Source organism: Notothenia rossii, assembly GCF_949606895.1.
Source record: "Notothenia rossii genome assembly, chromosome: 3".
In the NCBI taxonomy this organism is placed as follows: domain Eukaryota; kingdom Metazoa; phylum Chordata; class Actinopteri; order Perciformes; family Nototheniidae; genus Notothenia; species Notothenia rossii.
In genome coordinates, this window is record NC_136901.1 from 39893886 (window position 1) to 39910051 (window position 16166).

Genomic DNA, 16166 nt, shown 5'->3' on the forward strand with positions numbered 1-16166 from the left:
ACATTTTACAGGTATTAATATGATTGTGCCAACCTACCATGGTAAAACTAGAAGACAAATCTCACAAATATAACAAAACATGGGTCAAGACTATACTTCACTAAGGCAGTAATCACCACTGCCCAGTATTTTTCTACTTTCTATTTGACTGAATATGATTTGTCTCCTAGGAAGAACTTAATGAGGTTGTATTGACTTGGAACAATCACAGAGTCCGTCAAGTCCATAACTCACGATCACCCCATGGACGTCCCTCCATATTGCATGCAGTCCCTCACCTGTATGGAGGCAGAGATTGTTTGCACCACGTGGACCTGGAGAAAGTTCAAGTCTGCCTTGATGAGTGTGTGTTCAAGGACTTCCCATGTGATGAAGATGTGTTCCATATCTGTGTGGATCTAATGTCAGAGTATAATCTGAAATTAACAAAGGATGTATTTGAAACTGTTAACCTGTATATCACACTCAGACAACTGATGAACAATGAACTGGATCATTAACTTTCCTGGGGCAGTGTCACAATTTATATTTCAGAAATGTGTGTCCTGTTTCATCCCAGGACAAATTGAAATATATATACTGATTGCAATTGTCAGAATTATAATATACTTGAACCTGTGATGAATGAAAATATAATTGTAGCTGTTTGAGACACGTCAAAGATGTACCAAATGTTCTCAGTACATATATTTGTATGTACACACAAACAAAGTCATGTGTTGCCCTTTGATTGACTATGTGTAAAAACAGGATATATGCAAAATACACACATGTATTAATATAATTATTTATTCAGCAGAGAGAGTGAGACAGAGCGAGTGACTTCCTCAAACACTCCTCTCTCCTCGCTCCTTTCTCCCCTTCCATTTATCTGAATCCAACCAATCAGCTGGCAGACCTCAATAAACCTCTGAAACCAAAATTGCTGTTTTCATTTTTGACTGCATTTTAATCTAACTTGCTACAGCATCAGCAGCCTTTAATTGTAATCCATCGATACGTTTATGAGTGGTTTAAATGCCAAACTGTCTTTTGGTAAATAACAAGAACAGCACCTGAATAGAATAGTGCTTAACAAAGGAAGATATACATTGTTGTCTGAAATAACTGATTTAGACTCAGGTTATTAGTGAAGTCTAGCAATATAAACCATCAATCTTAAACTACTTCCTTAACTGAGGTATTCACAGAAAGTTATCTGCATTGAAACGTAAACATGTTCTTAAACTGAAAACAATGTTCAACAAAAGTTGCTAAAAGCAGTAAAGAAATATTGACAAGATGTTGATGCGGTGGCACTCAGTAAGGTTAAACAAGCTGTATTACTTCCTTCACAATAATCTGGAAAACCTACAAATTCTAAACGTGAACCTCTGATTGCAGTCTAGTTGCTGTAAACTGAAATCTTTGTATCTTAGACAATATCCATTACCCACACGTTGCTATCTAAGACTTTGTTCATTTCATGTCGGAAATCTGGGTAGTGGTCGTAACTGACTGGCAACTCCAAGTAACAGCCACATGTATGAGCAACAGGTCTTCTTTGAAATCCCTGAAGTTGTGTGAAGCTGACAGTGATGCTCTTTCCTGTGAACAAATCTGATCCTGTGCAAAATCTGAGGAAAAGGGAGAGGTGCTGGGTGTCTGACTCTCTAAGATATGCACTAACATACTTGACCATTTGTTTCTCCTGGGCATTCTGTGTACTGGGGTAAGTCATTGATCTCATGATCTTTCTTGATGTTGGTTGTAGCTCTTCATAGACTGCTGCAATCCCTTTCAGCTCTGATCTAAGAGGTGCAAGTGTGTTGTTCCACTGTTCAATCACAAAAGCAGGCTCTTGAATCAGTTTTTGGTGAGCAATCTCCTTCAAGATTTGCTCAAAGTTATCTGCTGTTGGAAGCCGCCGGCAGTTGTGGATATCCATGATTTCCAACAATTCTTCTTGGTCCACACCTTCAAAATCTGAACGACAAGATTCAAAGATCACCCGCTCAGACTCTGAAACATACTTGAGAAAGCTGTCCACAAGATCACTCTCAACAAAGCCCAAAAGAGCTTGCTCCAGAATTACAGGTGAAAGTTTAACAGGAAGGTACTTCTCTTTTTGCCAGCCAAATGTGATTATTCGGCCTACACTTTCCCATTCTTGTTTACCAAAATCATGACGCAGGTATGGCACTTTGAAGCCATTTCCCATAGTGCACTGCTCATAAAAGTCATTCCAAAATTCTTTCAAAAGCTTTCCTCTAAGTCGATCAAAGAGCTTTGACTTGCGACTCGTGGGTTCTTTTTCCTTCCGTCTACAGTATCCAAAAACAGCCAGTCGATCACCATAGGATGGCAGATACTCTCTCAGCTGGTCATCTGTCATGAGAGTTATGACACTGGAATCCATCTAAAATGAAGAAATATATCAAGAATTCTTAGGTCAAGTGAATTAAATTACAACCATGAAAAACCTGCATACACAGCACCAGGTATTATTTTCAAAGCTCTTCCAAACTTTGGGTTTTTTTATGTTTATTTGTGAATTGTCACATATTTCCTATATCAAATCAAATCAAATCAAGTTTTATTTATAGAGCAAATTTAAAAACGATTTTTGGTTGATCCAAAGTGCTGTACATGTAATAAAGACACTTTACTACAATAACAAGAAATGTTCAGAAATATAAAAACAAAATATATACAGTATAAACTACCTTCTCCTGTTCCATTCGCTGTATGTCTTCCTCAGGCACATGTCGTGACCTTAAATAGTCAGATAGCTCGTCCATCTTGTGACAGTTGAAAAAACCTCTCCACCTGTGTTGAATGAAATGAAAGCTTAAATGTAACCTTAAATACATTTGATTTTTAAAGTTGATTTTTACAAAATCGTTTTTGTTTGTCGTTTTGGTATTCAAGCATCTTCACAGGTAGGTTGTGTAAGTTGGAGAAACCAGCTAGAGATCACTAGAATTTGAAAATACACAACCGGAGAAAATCTGCCACTTCCTTACAGAGCACCTCCACCAACACACGAACGCGCACATGACCAATGAGGGCACGAGATAAGTTTGTGCACAGATGGAAGGCTGACAGGCAGGTAGGCCATCCAGTTACTTTAGCCGGGCCGGCTCAGATGATTGGTCGTGCTTTTTACAGTACTACGGCTTCCACAGATGATATTTTTTGTATGTATTTATTGTCAAAGCATTTAATGTATTCATTGCTATCGGGATGTTAAGAGCATTCCATGGAATATAACAAAAAGCGTATCTCGAGCCGGTTTCTCAAACTTATCTACCCTACCTTTAAATGTCATGTTTAAATAAGACTATAAACTTTACTCCAAATTCTCCAACTAAGGAGGAAGGGGAGCATTATTTAATTTTATTAGATTTTATTGATCTTGTAATAGTTAAAATAGGACTCTTGGTTATCAGATTTTCGTAAGTTGGCCTCTGATATGACAAATCCAATCTTTAAAGTGGTTAAGGGGAAATATTCACTTCTTTTGATTTTATTGTGAGGCAGCTTATGACATCGCTGAATGAAAAAGCACCTGCAGTGACTAGTTGACGATAACCTGTTTGGCTGGATGTTCAACAAATTAAAGAAGCCAATGGAACTTCAATTCATGTTTTTAAAATGCAATTTTTATTAAGAAGGGAAAGTTGTTACATATGCCATGAGCGTGTTTATTTACTTAATGCTCTGCTTTTTTTCATAGCTGTGTAGCAAAAACTGATTTGTAAAAAATGGTTGACCCGGCTTGTATTAATATTTTATGAAACAATTAGCTATCACTTGCATGGCAACAACTTTCATTGTACGTTGATACATCTCAACAGCAAATCTTGTGTTGCATGTAAACCAATAGTTGACTATTTTCAGACTTGTTATAACATTCCCATTAGGCTTTTCCCTCTTTCATGAAAATAAGTTACCTATAAGCTATACTTTAGTTGTGATTAAGACTATATTTAATATAAGGAAAAATGCAACATTTGTTCTAATTGGTCCCTCCTCTCCTACTCCTCTGCCTCCTTCTCCTCCTCTCTTCCTATTCCTCATCTCCTCTCTTGCTTACTCCCTCTTCCACACTTCCTCACTCTCTCCTCTTACTCTAACTCGTATATTGCTAACACACTCCTGCCCGCATTATCAAGAGCCTGACTAAGTTCTAGATTTGCCAAGTAGCCGAGATATCCATGTGTTATGATATTAGGGTCATGCAGAGTGAGATCGCTATATAAGAGAGAGAGAGAGAGAGGTGTGGCGCGTGTGTGTGTGTGTGTGTGTGTGTGTGTGTGTGTGTGTGTGTGTGTGTGTGGGGGGGGGGGGGGGGGGTGCTAGTGGATCGCCGGAGCTGTTAGATTAACATTAACATGCTTATTGTAGTTGTAAGTGCACTGCCTTGCAGCCTGTAGCACCATCCTGGATGGAGCATATGTGTGGGCTGGACCTGCATTTTACAGTAAAGGAGTGAGCAGAGAGTAGAGTAGTTGTCGATTCTTGTTCTGTTTTCTGTGACAATCTGCTGCACCCTCTCAGACTTTGAGTTGCGCGCGCTACTAAAGAGACGTGTTACCATGGAAACCAAACAATGGTGTAGCTGTATTAAAGTCCGAGTGGAAATAGGCTAGTCCTGAGTAAATCTGATTTTGTCAGAAATCGGGAGAAATGCGGGAGAAATATGACCCCGGGAGGAAACCGGGAGAGCGGGAGAGGGCAATGAAATCGGGAGTCTCCCGCGAAAATCGGGAGGGTTGACAAGTATGTGCGAGAGTGAGCGAGCGTTTTTATGTTTCTGGAAGTAAAACGAAGCAGCGGAAAATATAGGTCTGTGAAGTATTTTGTGTAACAAGAAGAACTAAATAAATGCAACGGCCTCCAAAGAACAGCTCGCCTCTCTCCAGTCATTTCGATATTATTGAACCTGAAGCTTGTTGCTTCGGCCCTGGGAGACCACAGAGTAATCCCCTGTTTCCTCGACTACGGTCTGGGAGCCGAGAGGAAAGTTCAACACATGCATAATGAATGCTATCCATGCTATCTGACTGTACTACTTCGGTTTGGCCATGTACTGAATGATCGCTATGGCATTAGTATTTCCCCCAGAATAGCAAACTGAAAAGCGATAAAGAACGACAGTGCAATGTTCAATTAACGCATTACTTTTTAACCACTGCGTTACATGTAGGCTACTATAATTAGTGGTGTACCGTAGCTGAGATAGCATTTACGGGTTAGAGTTAGGCTAGCAACTCACAGCAGCAGTATGCCTACACTATTGTCATTAGTGGTGTGAACGTTACCACAAAACTATAGGCATATATGTTATAGTTCAGGTAAAGTCAAAGCTATGAACTGCATTGTTGTAGTTTAGCTGCAATATACGTAGGCTATATGTAACATCTAACATTTACAAAAGTCACCTGTAATAGTTACCTTATTTAGGACTAGATGCCGTTTGCATGGTGGAGAGCAGCAAGGTGATGAAGGGACCTTTGAAGACAGCGCCACTGCAGCGCATGCGCACTTCTTATCTCATAATTATGACTTTTTATCTCATTATTTCGACTTTTTATCTCATTATTTCGACTTTTTTATCTCATTATTTCGACTTTTTATCTCATTATTTCGACTTTTTATCTCATTATTTCGACTTTTTATCTCATAATTATGACTTTTTATCTCATTATTTCGACTTTTTATCTCATAATTTCGACTTTTTTATCTCATAATTTCGACTTTTTATTTCATAATTATGACTTTTTATCTCATTATTTCGACTTTTTATCTCATAATTTCGACTTTTTTATCTCATAATTATGACTTTTCATGGGGATTTTATTTTTTTCAAGTGGCGGAAATGGGCTTCCATAGTTGTTGAACTGTTGATGAACTGTTAATAAATATTGAGAAAATTGGAACCGTTTTTTTTTTTTTTTTAATACTAAACACCCTTTTTAAGAAATACTTGAGTACTTGTGGCCCAACCTCAACCAGGCTCCCCCTCCAGTGGCCCCCAGGTAATTTGAGTTTGAGACCCCTGCTTTAGACCCTTTATCAGCACTTGCTGCAGGTAGTAGATCCTGAAGTAAAAGTTCAAACACCAAACTGTGAAAATACTCCATTACAAGTTAAAGTACTGCATTCATATCTTATTTAAAGTGGACCTATCATGCTATATTTGAATAATATAGTGTAGGACCATACCTATATAAGGCATATTTATACTTTTTATTTTTGAAAATACCAAACAGATCATGCATTTTAGCCATTCCTTATTTCGCTCAATTTAACACTGTCTTTTCATGGGCTGATTCTGTGAGAACAGCACCATCTACAGGCCTGGAATATGTACTACAGCGTCTCCAGAGCTTTCGAACGGCAATGTCCGCGGCTGTCTCCTCCTGATTGGTGGAGTTGGCCCAATAGCCGTAGCGCCACTTCTGTGACGTCACAGAAGTGTTCAAATCTGGATCAGTCTGTATCAGATCCGTTGCAGCCCCTTTTTAAGAGATTTGGGTATGGAGGAAAAGAGGGAGGGTTGTGTTTTCTGACACTTGGTGAGTTCCCTGGAACACCGGGGACACATATTCATGTATAAAAGATGCACAAAAGTGCATTTTGCATGACAGGTCACCTTTAAGTAAAAGTATGTAAGTATTATTCGACACATGTACTTTATTATAATAATTAAAATGTATTACGGAAGAGCAAACCTACCAAAATAAATATATTTATAAAAATACATATATTGAATAATATGCCATTTAATGTAGGCCTACTGATTTAAATATTACCCATACATGTAGGCACTAGTTGGTTAAATGTGACATACATTGATACTTTATTCTGGCTTTTTTATTCACCTTTTCTTTTTAAATGTTTAAAAGCAAATAAAAACAAATACTTCGGATTTATTCAAATTGCGTGAGAATAATTCATGAAGAAATATGTTCAATAATAAATTAAATACATCTAAAATGTTTCTTGATAAAGAATAGGGGAACTAGTACAAAGGTCATTAAGTAATTAAAACATTAATATAAATTAATGTAAAATCTCATCAATCAATTATTGCTAACATGTATTTATAATATATTCTGTATATATATTTAAGTTAAAGTTAAAGCCTTTTATTGTCATTATACACAGAATATAAGGAGATTCAGAGTGCAACTCTGTCCCTGTGTGCAAAAAATACAGACACATACATAACACTAAAAAAGACGGCAATAGGACCGACAACATAAACAATCATACGGGGGAATAAATAGATAAAAATATTGATATCAAAATAGTATATAAAGTGCATTTAAAAAGATGTGTATGTGTGAGAATGGTTACGGTTATTGCATTATGTGTGGTAGTTACGCAGCCTGACGGCCCAGGGGTCGAAACTGTTTGTCCGTGACTTGAAGCTCCTATATCTTCTCACTGAAGGCAGGAGAGAGAACAGTCTGTGACCTGGATGAGAGCTGTCCTTTATTATTTTGTTAGCTCTGTTGGGGCAGCGGGAGGTGGAGATGTGTTCCAGAGAAGGCAGGGGGCAGCCAATCGTTTTCTCTGCCATCCTGATCACTCTCTTCAGGGCTTTCTTGTCCGCAGCTGAGCATCCTGCATACCACCCCGAGATGGAGTATGACGGCACGCTCTCGATGGTCGCCCGGTAGAAGGACATCAGCAGCTTCTTGTTCAGTCGGTTTCTCCGAAGCACCCTCAGGAAGTGTAGTCGCTGCTGGGCCTTCTTAACTGCTGCAGTGTGCTGTCCAGCTGAGGCTCTCCGAAATGTGAACCACCAGGAACTTAAAGGTGGAGACCCTCTCCACTCTCTCTCCATTGAGGTGAAGGGGGGCGGGTTCTGCACGGTGCTTTCTGAAGTCTATGATGATTTATTTTGTTTTGCTTGTATTCAGATGTAGGTTGTTAGCTGAACACCACGCAGACAGATTCAGGATCTCGCCTCTGTATGCCGACTCGTCGTCTCCCTTATATATTTGGCCGACCACAGTGGTGTCATCTGCAAATTTGATAATGGAGTTGGAGGGGTGAATGGGAGAGCAGTCGTGTGTGTAGAGTGTAGAGTAGGAGGCTCAGCACGCAGCCCTGCGGGGAGCCAGTGCTGAGGGTGCGGGTGGAGGAGGGGCCTATTTTCACTGTCTGAGGACGGTCTGTAAGGAAATTATTAATCCAGGCGCATAAGATGGAGGGGAAACCTAGGCTTGACAGTTTTTCCACTAGTATGTCAGGTATGATGGTGTTAAAAGCTGAGCTAAAATCGACAAACGGCATCCTTATATAGTCTATAGGCAAACTGATGAGGGTCGAGGGAGGGTGCGAGGCTGGCTTTGATGTAGTCGGCTATCAGTCTTTAGATACATTTCATCACCGCTGATGTTTGGGCTATGGGCCTGTAGTCGTTGAGCTCTCTGACTGGTATCTTTTTGGGGACAGGAATGATGGTAGCCGTTTTCAGACAGGATGGAATGCAAGCTTGTGACAGGGACAGGTTGAATATCCTGGTCAGGACCCCTGAAAGCTGGTCAGCACAAGCTTTGAGTACTTTGCCGAGTACTCCATCGGGTCCTGCGGCTTTTCCAGGATTCACAGACCTCAGCGTCACCTGATGTTCTTTGATAGTGGGAGGTGGTATGGAGCTGGTAGTTTGCAGGGGCAGGGGCAGAGTATAAAAGTGGGGGGGTCTGCCAGCCTAGTTTTTATGAGCGAGATTCTCCTCCACTTTTTCCTTGTAGTCCTCCTTTGCAGCCTTGATGCTTCTCCTCAGATTCTCCCTTGCCAAGCCGTCCTGAAGGCTGTGTCACGGGAACTCAGGAGAGACTGCACCGCTCTTGTTATCCATGGCTTTTGGTTTAGGTAGACCCGTATGCGTTTTTCCACAGTTACAGTGTCTGTGCAGAACTTGATGTAGGATAAGACAGGCTCTGTGTGTTCCTCCAAGTCTGTCTGTTCAAATATGTCCCACGCTGTGTGTTCGAAGCAGTCTTGCAGTTGTTAGAGTAACCCCTCGGGCCAGGTTCTGATATATTTGACCACCGGCTTGGTGTTACTTCCAAGGGGGGTGTAAGCTGGGATGAGAAGCAGTGAGAGGTGGTCAGATAGACCTAAATGGGGGAGTGTTACCGCTAGTGCTGCGTACCGGTACGCCGAACCGGTACTGGACTTGTAAAAAGTTTCGGTTCAAGTCCGGTTAAAACCGGAACGTCGGGAACCGGTACTTACGTATATTCTCCTTTTTGTTCTAAACCATCTAAAACCTTCCATAGATCGAGAAATTTGCGCTGAGAAAAGACGAAAAACATTGTTTTGGCTTCTGATATGGCGGCCATTACTGAGCTCACGAAGTCTCGCAAAATATCGCAACTGCTCGCGAGATCTGTGTGACGTCAAGGGAAGCTGGCTTAGACATAGTGGACACTGACAGCGTGGGATGCTGGTTGCCATATATGGTAGTGTAGCTAAGCTAACTCCTTTGTATGTATGGTGATATAGTGTCTGCTGAAAGAGCAACACTTCACCCAGACAATGTCAATATGCTGTTGTTCTTGAACAAGAACACATAGACTTGTACTCTTGCATATTGAGTCTTGTATGTACATCATTATTTATGTAGTTGTGTTGTGTAGTTAGTAACACATGTAGAATTCTAGAAAAGACATGGTGTGGACACAAGTTGGAAGGGGGCACAATAAACCTGACGAGTTTGAATTTGAGTTGATTATGAGTTTATTTTCAATTGATAATTAGCTCACAATAAGTTAACTTTAGTTACTCACACAACTTGACCTGAACCTGAACCTCTGGACTTGAGTCCGGACCTGAACCTGAATGTGAGTCCAGGTACACAGCACTAGTTACCGCTCTGTAGGCATGCTTCAGGTTAGAATACAAACCGGGCCAGTGTATTCTTTCCTCTGGTGGTACATCGTACATTATTATATAGCTGCGCCGCCACTATTTGTATATAGGGTAAACACTGAAACCAATTAAAACAAACAAAAAACATTGAATGAGAAGGTGTCCAAACGTTTGACTGGTACTGTACTGTATATAGAAAACACACACACTTTTTAATATTTAGCAGGTTCCCTCATCTATAATCATTTATACAAGCGCAACTTTGAACATGTACAGCAGTAAAATGCAACATACAAAATAATCAAGAAACAACATAAATTAAACACTGACATACGATACGAAACAATATTACTTTATTTGTCAGATCAAGTCTGAAATTTGACTTGCGTCACAGCAGCTCCATGTCCAACATCAACAGACAAGTATCCAGACACAATACATGAAACACAAAAACAAACATTTAACATAACAGCACAATCAGTGAGAGAAAACATATTCAAAGAACCTTCAGCGTGCATTTGATCTGGGATTTAGCTCTGTATTTACTGTGAGAATTGTCTGATGCACAAAGGAGTGCTTCAGTCTGACTTTATTGAATCGTGGGATCCTGTATCTCCGATTAGATGGCAGCAGTTCATATTCACTGTTCAGAACACGGTTTGGGTCAGAGATGATGTTGTTGGACATCCTCACTAGGTTGTTATGATAGGCTGAGTCATCGAGTCTCTGACAGGGTTGACCAACAATCTTTGAGCAGATTTTTAACAGGTGGAGCCGTTTTGATTTTAAAGCTGCTGACAAACATTTGTACCAGGTAGTATTGCAGTACTGCAGAATAGACAAGATCACAGATGTAAAGAACAACAGAAGAATTTCTCTGCTCGCCCCAAAAGACCTAAGACGGCGGAGAAAATAAATTCTTTGTTTTGTCCTTTTGCACAGATATTCAATGTGATCCTTCCATGACAGCAGATGGTCAATCATTACACCCGCGTATTTGTATGAAACTCCCTGCTTGATTTCATCTGTATGGATGACAATGGGGACTTTATGAGAGTCAGATGGTGAGCCAAAAATGATTTCCTCAGTTTTCTTGGTGTTGATCTCAAGAGCAATAGCCGCGTTCACACCGGAGTACTTTTCCCACTTTAGTTCCAATATAGTTCCGAAATGTCGCGTTCACACCAAAAAGAGCCGGAACTAAAATTAATTCATGAGAACCTTTTTACCCCCTTTTCCGTCCCTGCTAGAGAGCAGGGACTCTCATGCGGCTCTCTTGTGAGAAAAGAGCTATATTTCTGATTGGCTGGGCGGATTGCAAACCACGCCCGGGAAAACTCAAAAAAAGTGTTGTGAAGCCACCATTTTATTATCCTCGCATTAGCATTATTAGCATTAGCATTAGCATTAGCCCAGCGCAGAAACGCAGAGAGACTAACTTATGGAAACACAAAATAAAACATGGTGGAGATGAGGAGGTGTCGGCGTTCTGGCGATTTACTCGGAAGGCCAGTCCCCAACTCCGGGGACTTCCGGCCGGGGATTTTGGGCGGCAGTATACGCCGTGAAGTGGTTTGCGGCCTGCCAGTAAACCCAAAGCAGAAAAAGAAGAAGTGACGTCAGCGGCTTCATTTGCCTAATCCAACCCCCAGGGTCTTATTCCGGTGTGAACGCGATCTGTACTTAGTTCATCAGAACTAAAGAGTTCTGATGAACTAAGTTCTCATGAACCTTTGTGGGAAAAGTACTGCGGTGTGAAAGCGCCTATTGTTATCAGTACGGATGTCCCGATCACCTTTTTTTGCTCCCGATTCGATTCCGATCATTTGATTTTGACAATCTGCCGATACCGATTTTTCCCGATCCGATCTTTATGCAATGCATTAAGAGAAAAAGGTTTTCAGCAGACAAACCACTGCACCCATCTGGCCCAGCCGCTGTCTTGGTGTTGGTGCTCTGAAATGTTTTTCTTACCTCTTCGACACTGATGGTAATTTTGTCAAAGGAAGCAGGTATTATTGTTTCGAGCATTTCAGTGCACTTTGCAGAATTATCCAGTGACTCGAAACGGGTAAAGAACGTGTTTAGTTCGTTAGCAAAACAAAACTCATTGTTCATCACAATAGGTTTAGCTGAGGATGACATTCCTGTCATGGTTTTCATGGTGTCCCATACCTTTTGGGGGTTTTTGGCTTTAAAAGCATTTTCCAAAAGCTCTCTGTGTGCCAGTTTTGATTCCCTCAATTTGACTTTCAGTTCTTTCTCTGTCTGTTTAGGTGCTCCATAGTCTTTATTTTGAAAGCTATTTTCCTGGTATTTATAACGGTTTTAATGTCCTCAGTCACATAAGATGTATTATTTGGATAGATTTGTATTTCTTTAGTGGGCACAACTACTTCTACACAGACGTTGATATAGTCATTGGTAACAGTAGTTATTTCATCGAGTGAACCTTCCTGAAAAATGTCCCAATCTGTCCAATCAAAACGGGGAACATTTTACTGCACCATCATTACTTTTACATAAGAACGTGCCGTAAAATAAGGTTTGAATGCAGGATTTTAATTCTATACTGTAGGCGTAGTGTATCTGTGAACGATCTCAAATACAATTCATTGTTTACATTGTGACTAGTGCTATGCCAGAACAAAAAAAACTTTTTCATTTTTAAAGGGGCTGGGCTACATGAGGTGAATTGAGCCAACACAAATACACAATAGGTGGGACTGAGAAAGATAATGTGAAAATATAAGAACAAAGGCATTAACTAGGGCTGCAAAATGTCTCCAATTGTAATGGTGATTAGATTTGTAAATGCTAACACTTAACAGTTTGTTCTGATTGTGTGTTTCCTGTTTCCTGCAGACGTCCAGCAGCTGGTGGTGGTTAAAGAAGAGCTTCTCCCTGAACAGCAGGAATGGAGCACCAGTCTGGACCAGGAGGACCCAGAGCCCCCCCCACACATTAAGTAGGAACAGGAGGGAGAGCAGCTTCAGGAGCTGGAGGAGGCTGATATCACCAAGTCCACTTTCACTCATGACCCTGTGAAGAGTGAAGATGATAACGAGAAACCTCAGTCCTCTCAGCCTGATCAAAGACAAACTGAACACATGGAAACAGAAGCTGATGGAGATGACTGTCGAGGACCAGAACCAGCCAGGAGCTCAGATCCAGAGAGCAGTTTACAACCAAAGACTGAGGAGGACACTGAAGACTCTTCTGGACCTGACACTGAAGACAGTGCTGATTGGAAAGAGACCAGAGAACCAGCATTAGGCTCAAACTCACTGAAAAATAGACATGAATCTGTCAGTGATCCACGACGTAGTGCTGAACATAAACCATTCAGCTGCTCAGTCTGTAAAAAAGCTTTTTCACAGAGTGGACATTTAAAGACACACATGAGAGTCCACACAGGAGAGAAACGATTCAGCTGCTCAGTTTGTAAGAAAGCTTTTTCACAGAGTGGAAGTTTAAAGGACCACATGAGAGTCCACACAGGAGAGAAACCCTTTAGCTGCTCAGTTTGTAAGAAAGCTTTTTCACAGAGTGGAAGTTTAAAGAAACACATGAGAGTCCACACAGGAGAGAAACCATTCAGCTGCTCAGTTTGTACCAAATCTTTTACAGTGAGTGTAAATTTAACGACACACATGAGAGTCCACACAGGAGAGAAACCATTCAGCTGCTCAGTTTGTACCAAATCTTTTACAGTGAGTGTAAATTTAACGACACACATGAGAGTCCACACAGGAGAGAAACCACACAGCTGCTCAGTCTGTAAGAAAGCTTTTTCACATAGTGGACATCTAAAGTCACACATGAGAGTCCACGCAGGGGAGGAAAAATAGAGCTGCAGAGTTTGTGACAAAGATTTAATTGGCGTAATCATTTCAAAAGACACAAGTGTGTTGGTCGTCAGCTGCTTCTGTAACTGTAAGGGAATACATTTGTCTATTTTGTATCTTGATGACCTAATGCCGTTACATGTAATACGTTACTGCCTAAGCCTGATTTCACCCGCCGGCAACCAATTCACTAATAATCAGAAAAGTTAATTTCTCTGACTCCTTGACTCGTCTATTTCTTGTTTAATAATTGTTACATCTCCTCAGGACCAAGTTCCTGTGTCCTGCCTTTCACCTGCTGATCACCCACTGCTCATTTAACACTAGAACCGCCAGAGATGTTTTATACCTAAAACCGCCACCGGGGTCAAATTGACCCAGCATTAGAATGCATTGATTTTCAAAGTAAAAGTATTGCTTTAAAAAGAAAAAATGGTCCTGTGGTATTGGTATTTTGAAAAGCAATGTCGTTAAATTGTTTCGTTTTTTAACGGTACAACATAGGGTTTTGTGAGGCGGTTGTCGTTGTTGGGTGAAAAGCAAACAGCTGTTTGCTGCGGAGCGCAGCGCGAGCAGCCTCCCGTGAGCTGGAGAGCGCTCCTTCACTACAGACTGTCGCTATCAATCTATCCCTCTCTCTCGCAATCTATCTCTCAATCTATAAGGAACTGCAGTAGACAAAAGGCGTTGCTATAGCAACACGTCACGTTTGTTTACACGCAAAATCAATAGCGCGAAAAGTTGTGGGGTCAATATGACCCGATTGGCGGAAATAGGTATAAATGGCAATTATTTGCCGATTTCTTCAATCTGACTTCATATTGACAATTTTTAACAACATAGGGTGCTACATAACACACTTTCAGGAAAAGTCACAGACTTGGAGACTTTAATATGTTATTGAAAAAAAGTTACATACAATAAAAAACAGCTCTGGGTCAAATTGACCCCGTTGGCGGTTCTAGTGTTAAGGTGGACTGACCTTCCCTCCTCCTGCTCTTTTCTCTTCTTCCCCTTTTTCTCACTGCAGATAATCAGCTGATCACTTCCTGCCTGTGCAGCTGGGCATTTTCTCTGGTGTAAATAAATAAACTTGTGTTCTCTTTCACCCTGACTGTTATTGGTTGTTGTTTGTTACTGTCTCCATTTCCCTACACTTTATTAGGAATGTAACAAAAACATTAATCTATAAAAAATGAAATAATCCAGTAATTCAATATATATGATTCTAAAATGGGACATTACGCACAGTAAGTAGTAAGTAGTGGTTGATGCCAATACGTCTCAGTTTATGCTGCTTTATACTTCTACTTTACTACATTTTAGAAGACAGTATTGTACTTTTTAATCCACTGCATTAATTTCACAGCTTTTAGTTACTAGGTAGATATAGATTATTAGATCATTCAAAAATATAAATCAATTATTAAATACACCTTGACAGTTATTTATAGGGGATAAGATATCCAGCAGCAGGATATAAGGTTATTAAAATTAGCTCTACATTTACTAACTGTGATAAAACACACATACTTTTGGTAATTTAAGTATATTTTGATACCAATGCTTCTGTACTTTTACTTGAAACACAGTATTTTTACCCTGTAGTATTTGTACTTTTGCTTCAGTAGAATATCTGAATACTTCTTACACCACTGCTACCATGAGTGTGGAGCCGTGTGCTACAAAAGCCTGAATTTAAAACAAACACTTTACAGCTGAAGACTGTTTTCAAATGTAGAGCAGGTTGTAAGCGAGGCTCCGTTTGTAAATTCCTGTCCTTCAGATCCACGCTGAGGAGGATGGGTGTAACCAACATGTGGGTAAAGCACAAGAGCTGATGGGCCACATTCACTGCTCACACACATGTTGATCAGATCACAGCTCACATAGTTTCAGCTCTCAGGAAGTGAAACTCAGACACTCGCTGCCACTGAGAGGTGAGATGACGCAGAAAGGAGTTCAGCTGGACCGGGAAACCTTCTCTTGTTCCATCTGTCTGGATCTACTGAAGGATCCGGTGACGACTCCCTGTGGACACAGCTACTGCATGAAGTGTATTAAAGGCTTCTGGGACGGAGAGGATGAGAAGAAGATCCACAGCTGCCCTCAGTGTAGGCAGAGCTTCACACCGAGGCCTGTCCCGCTGGAAAACACCATGCTAGCAGCTTTAGTGGAGGAGCTGAAGAAGACTGGACTCCAAGCTGCTCCTGCTAATCTTTGCTATGCTGGAGCTGAAGAGGAGAGACGCTGAGCTGAAGCTGCTGTCTCACACAGAGGATCACAACCAGTTTCTGCACAGCTACCCCTCACTGTCAGCCCTCAGTGAACCTACACACTCCTCCAGCATCAACATCCGTCCTCTGAGCTACTTTGAGGACATGACGGCGGCCCTGTCAGCAGTCAGAGACAAACTACAGGACGTCCTGAGAGAGGAATGGA

The 16166-nt window shown here is 40.9% G+C and overlaps 2 protein-coding genes across 5 annotated transcripts in view; one reads left to right on the top strand and one right to left on the bottom strand.

Annotated features, from left to right (window-relative positions):
- LOC307033659 (uncharacterized protein) overlaps positions 1-14786 on the top strand; it is a 22514-nt gene extending 7728 nt beyond the window's left edge. For 3 of the 4 annotated variants that reach the window (XR_013806600.1, XR_013806601.1, XR_013806602.1), the window contains one exon: positions 171-2218. Coding sequence is in view for 1 of the 4 variants with exons in the window: in XM_079672194.1 (XP_079528320.1) it covers positions 12742-12848 (107 nt within the window). In the remaining 3 variants the exon portion in view is untranslated. Of the gene's footprint in view, positions 1-170; positions 2219-12741 lie in introns of those variants that run through there. The other variant, XM_079672194.1, reaches the window with a different exon arrangement.
- LOC307033670 (uncharacterized protein) lies at positions 1415-2808 on the bottom strand (the record flags this gene model as incomplete). Its single annotated transcript, XM_079672210.1, has 2 exons — positions 2706-2808; positions 1415-2398 (listed from the first exon to the last, which is right to left on the bottom strand). The coding sequence occupies exons 1-2, from the start codon at positions 2778-2780 to the stop codon at positions 1415-1417; spliced, it is 1059 nt and encodes a 352-aa protein (XP_079528336.1). The 5' UTR covers positions 2781-2808.
- Positions 14787-16166: the final 1380 nt, after the last annotated feature.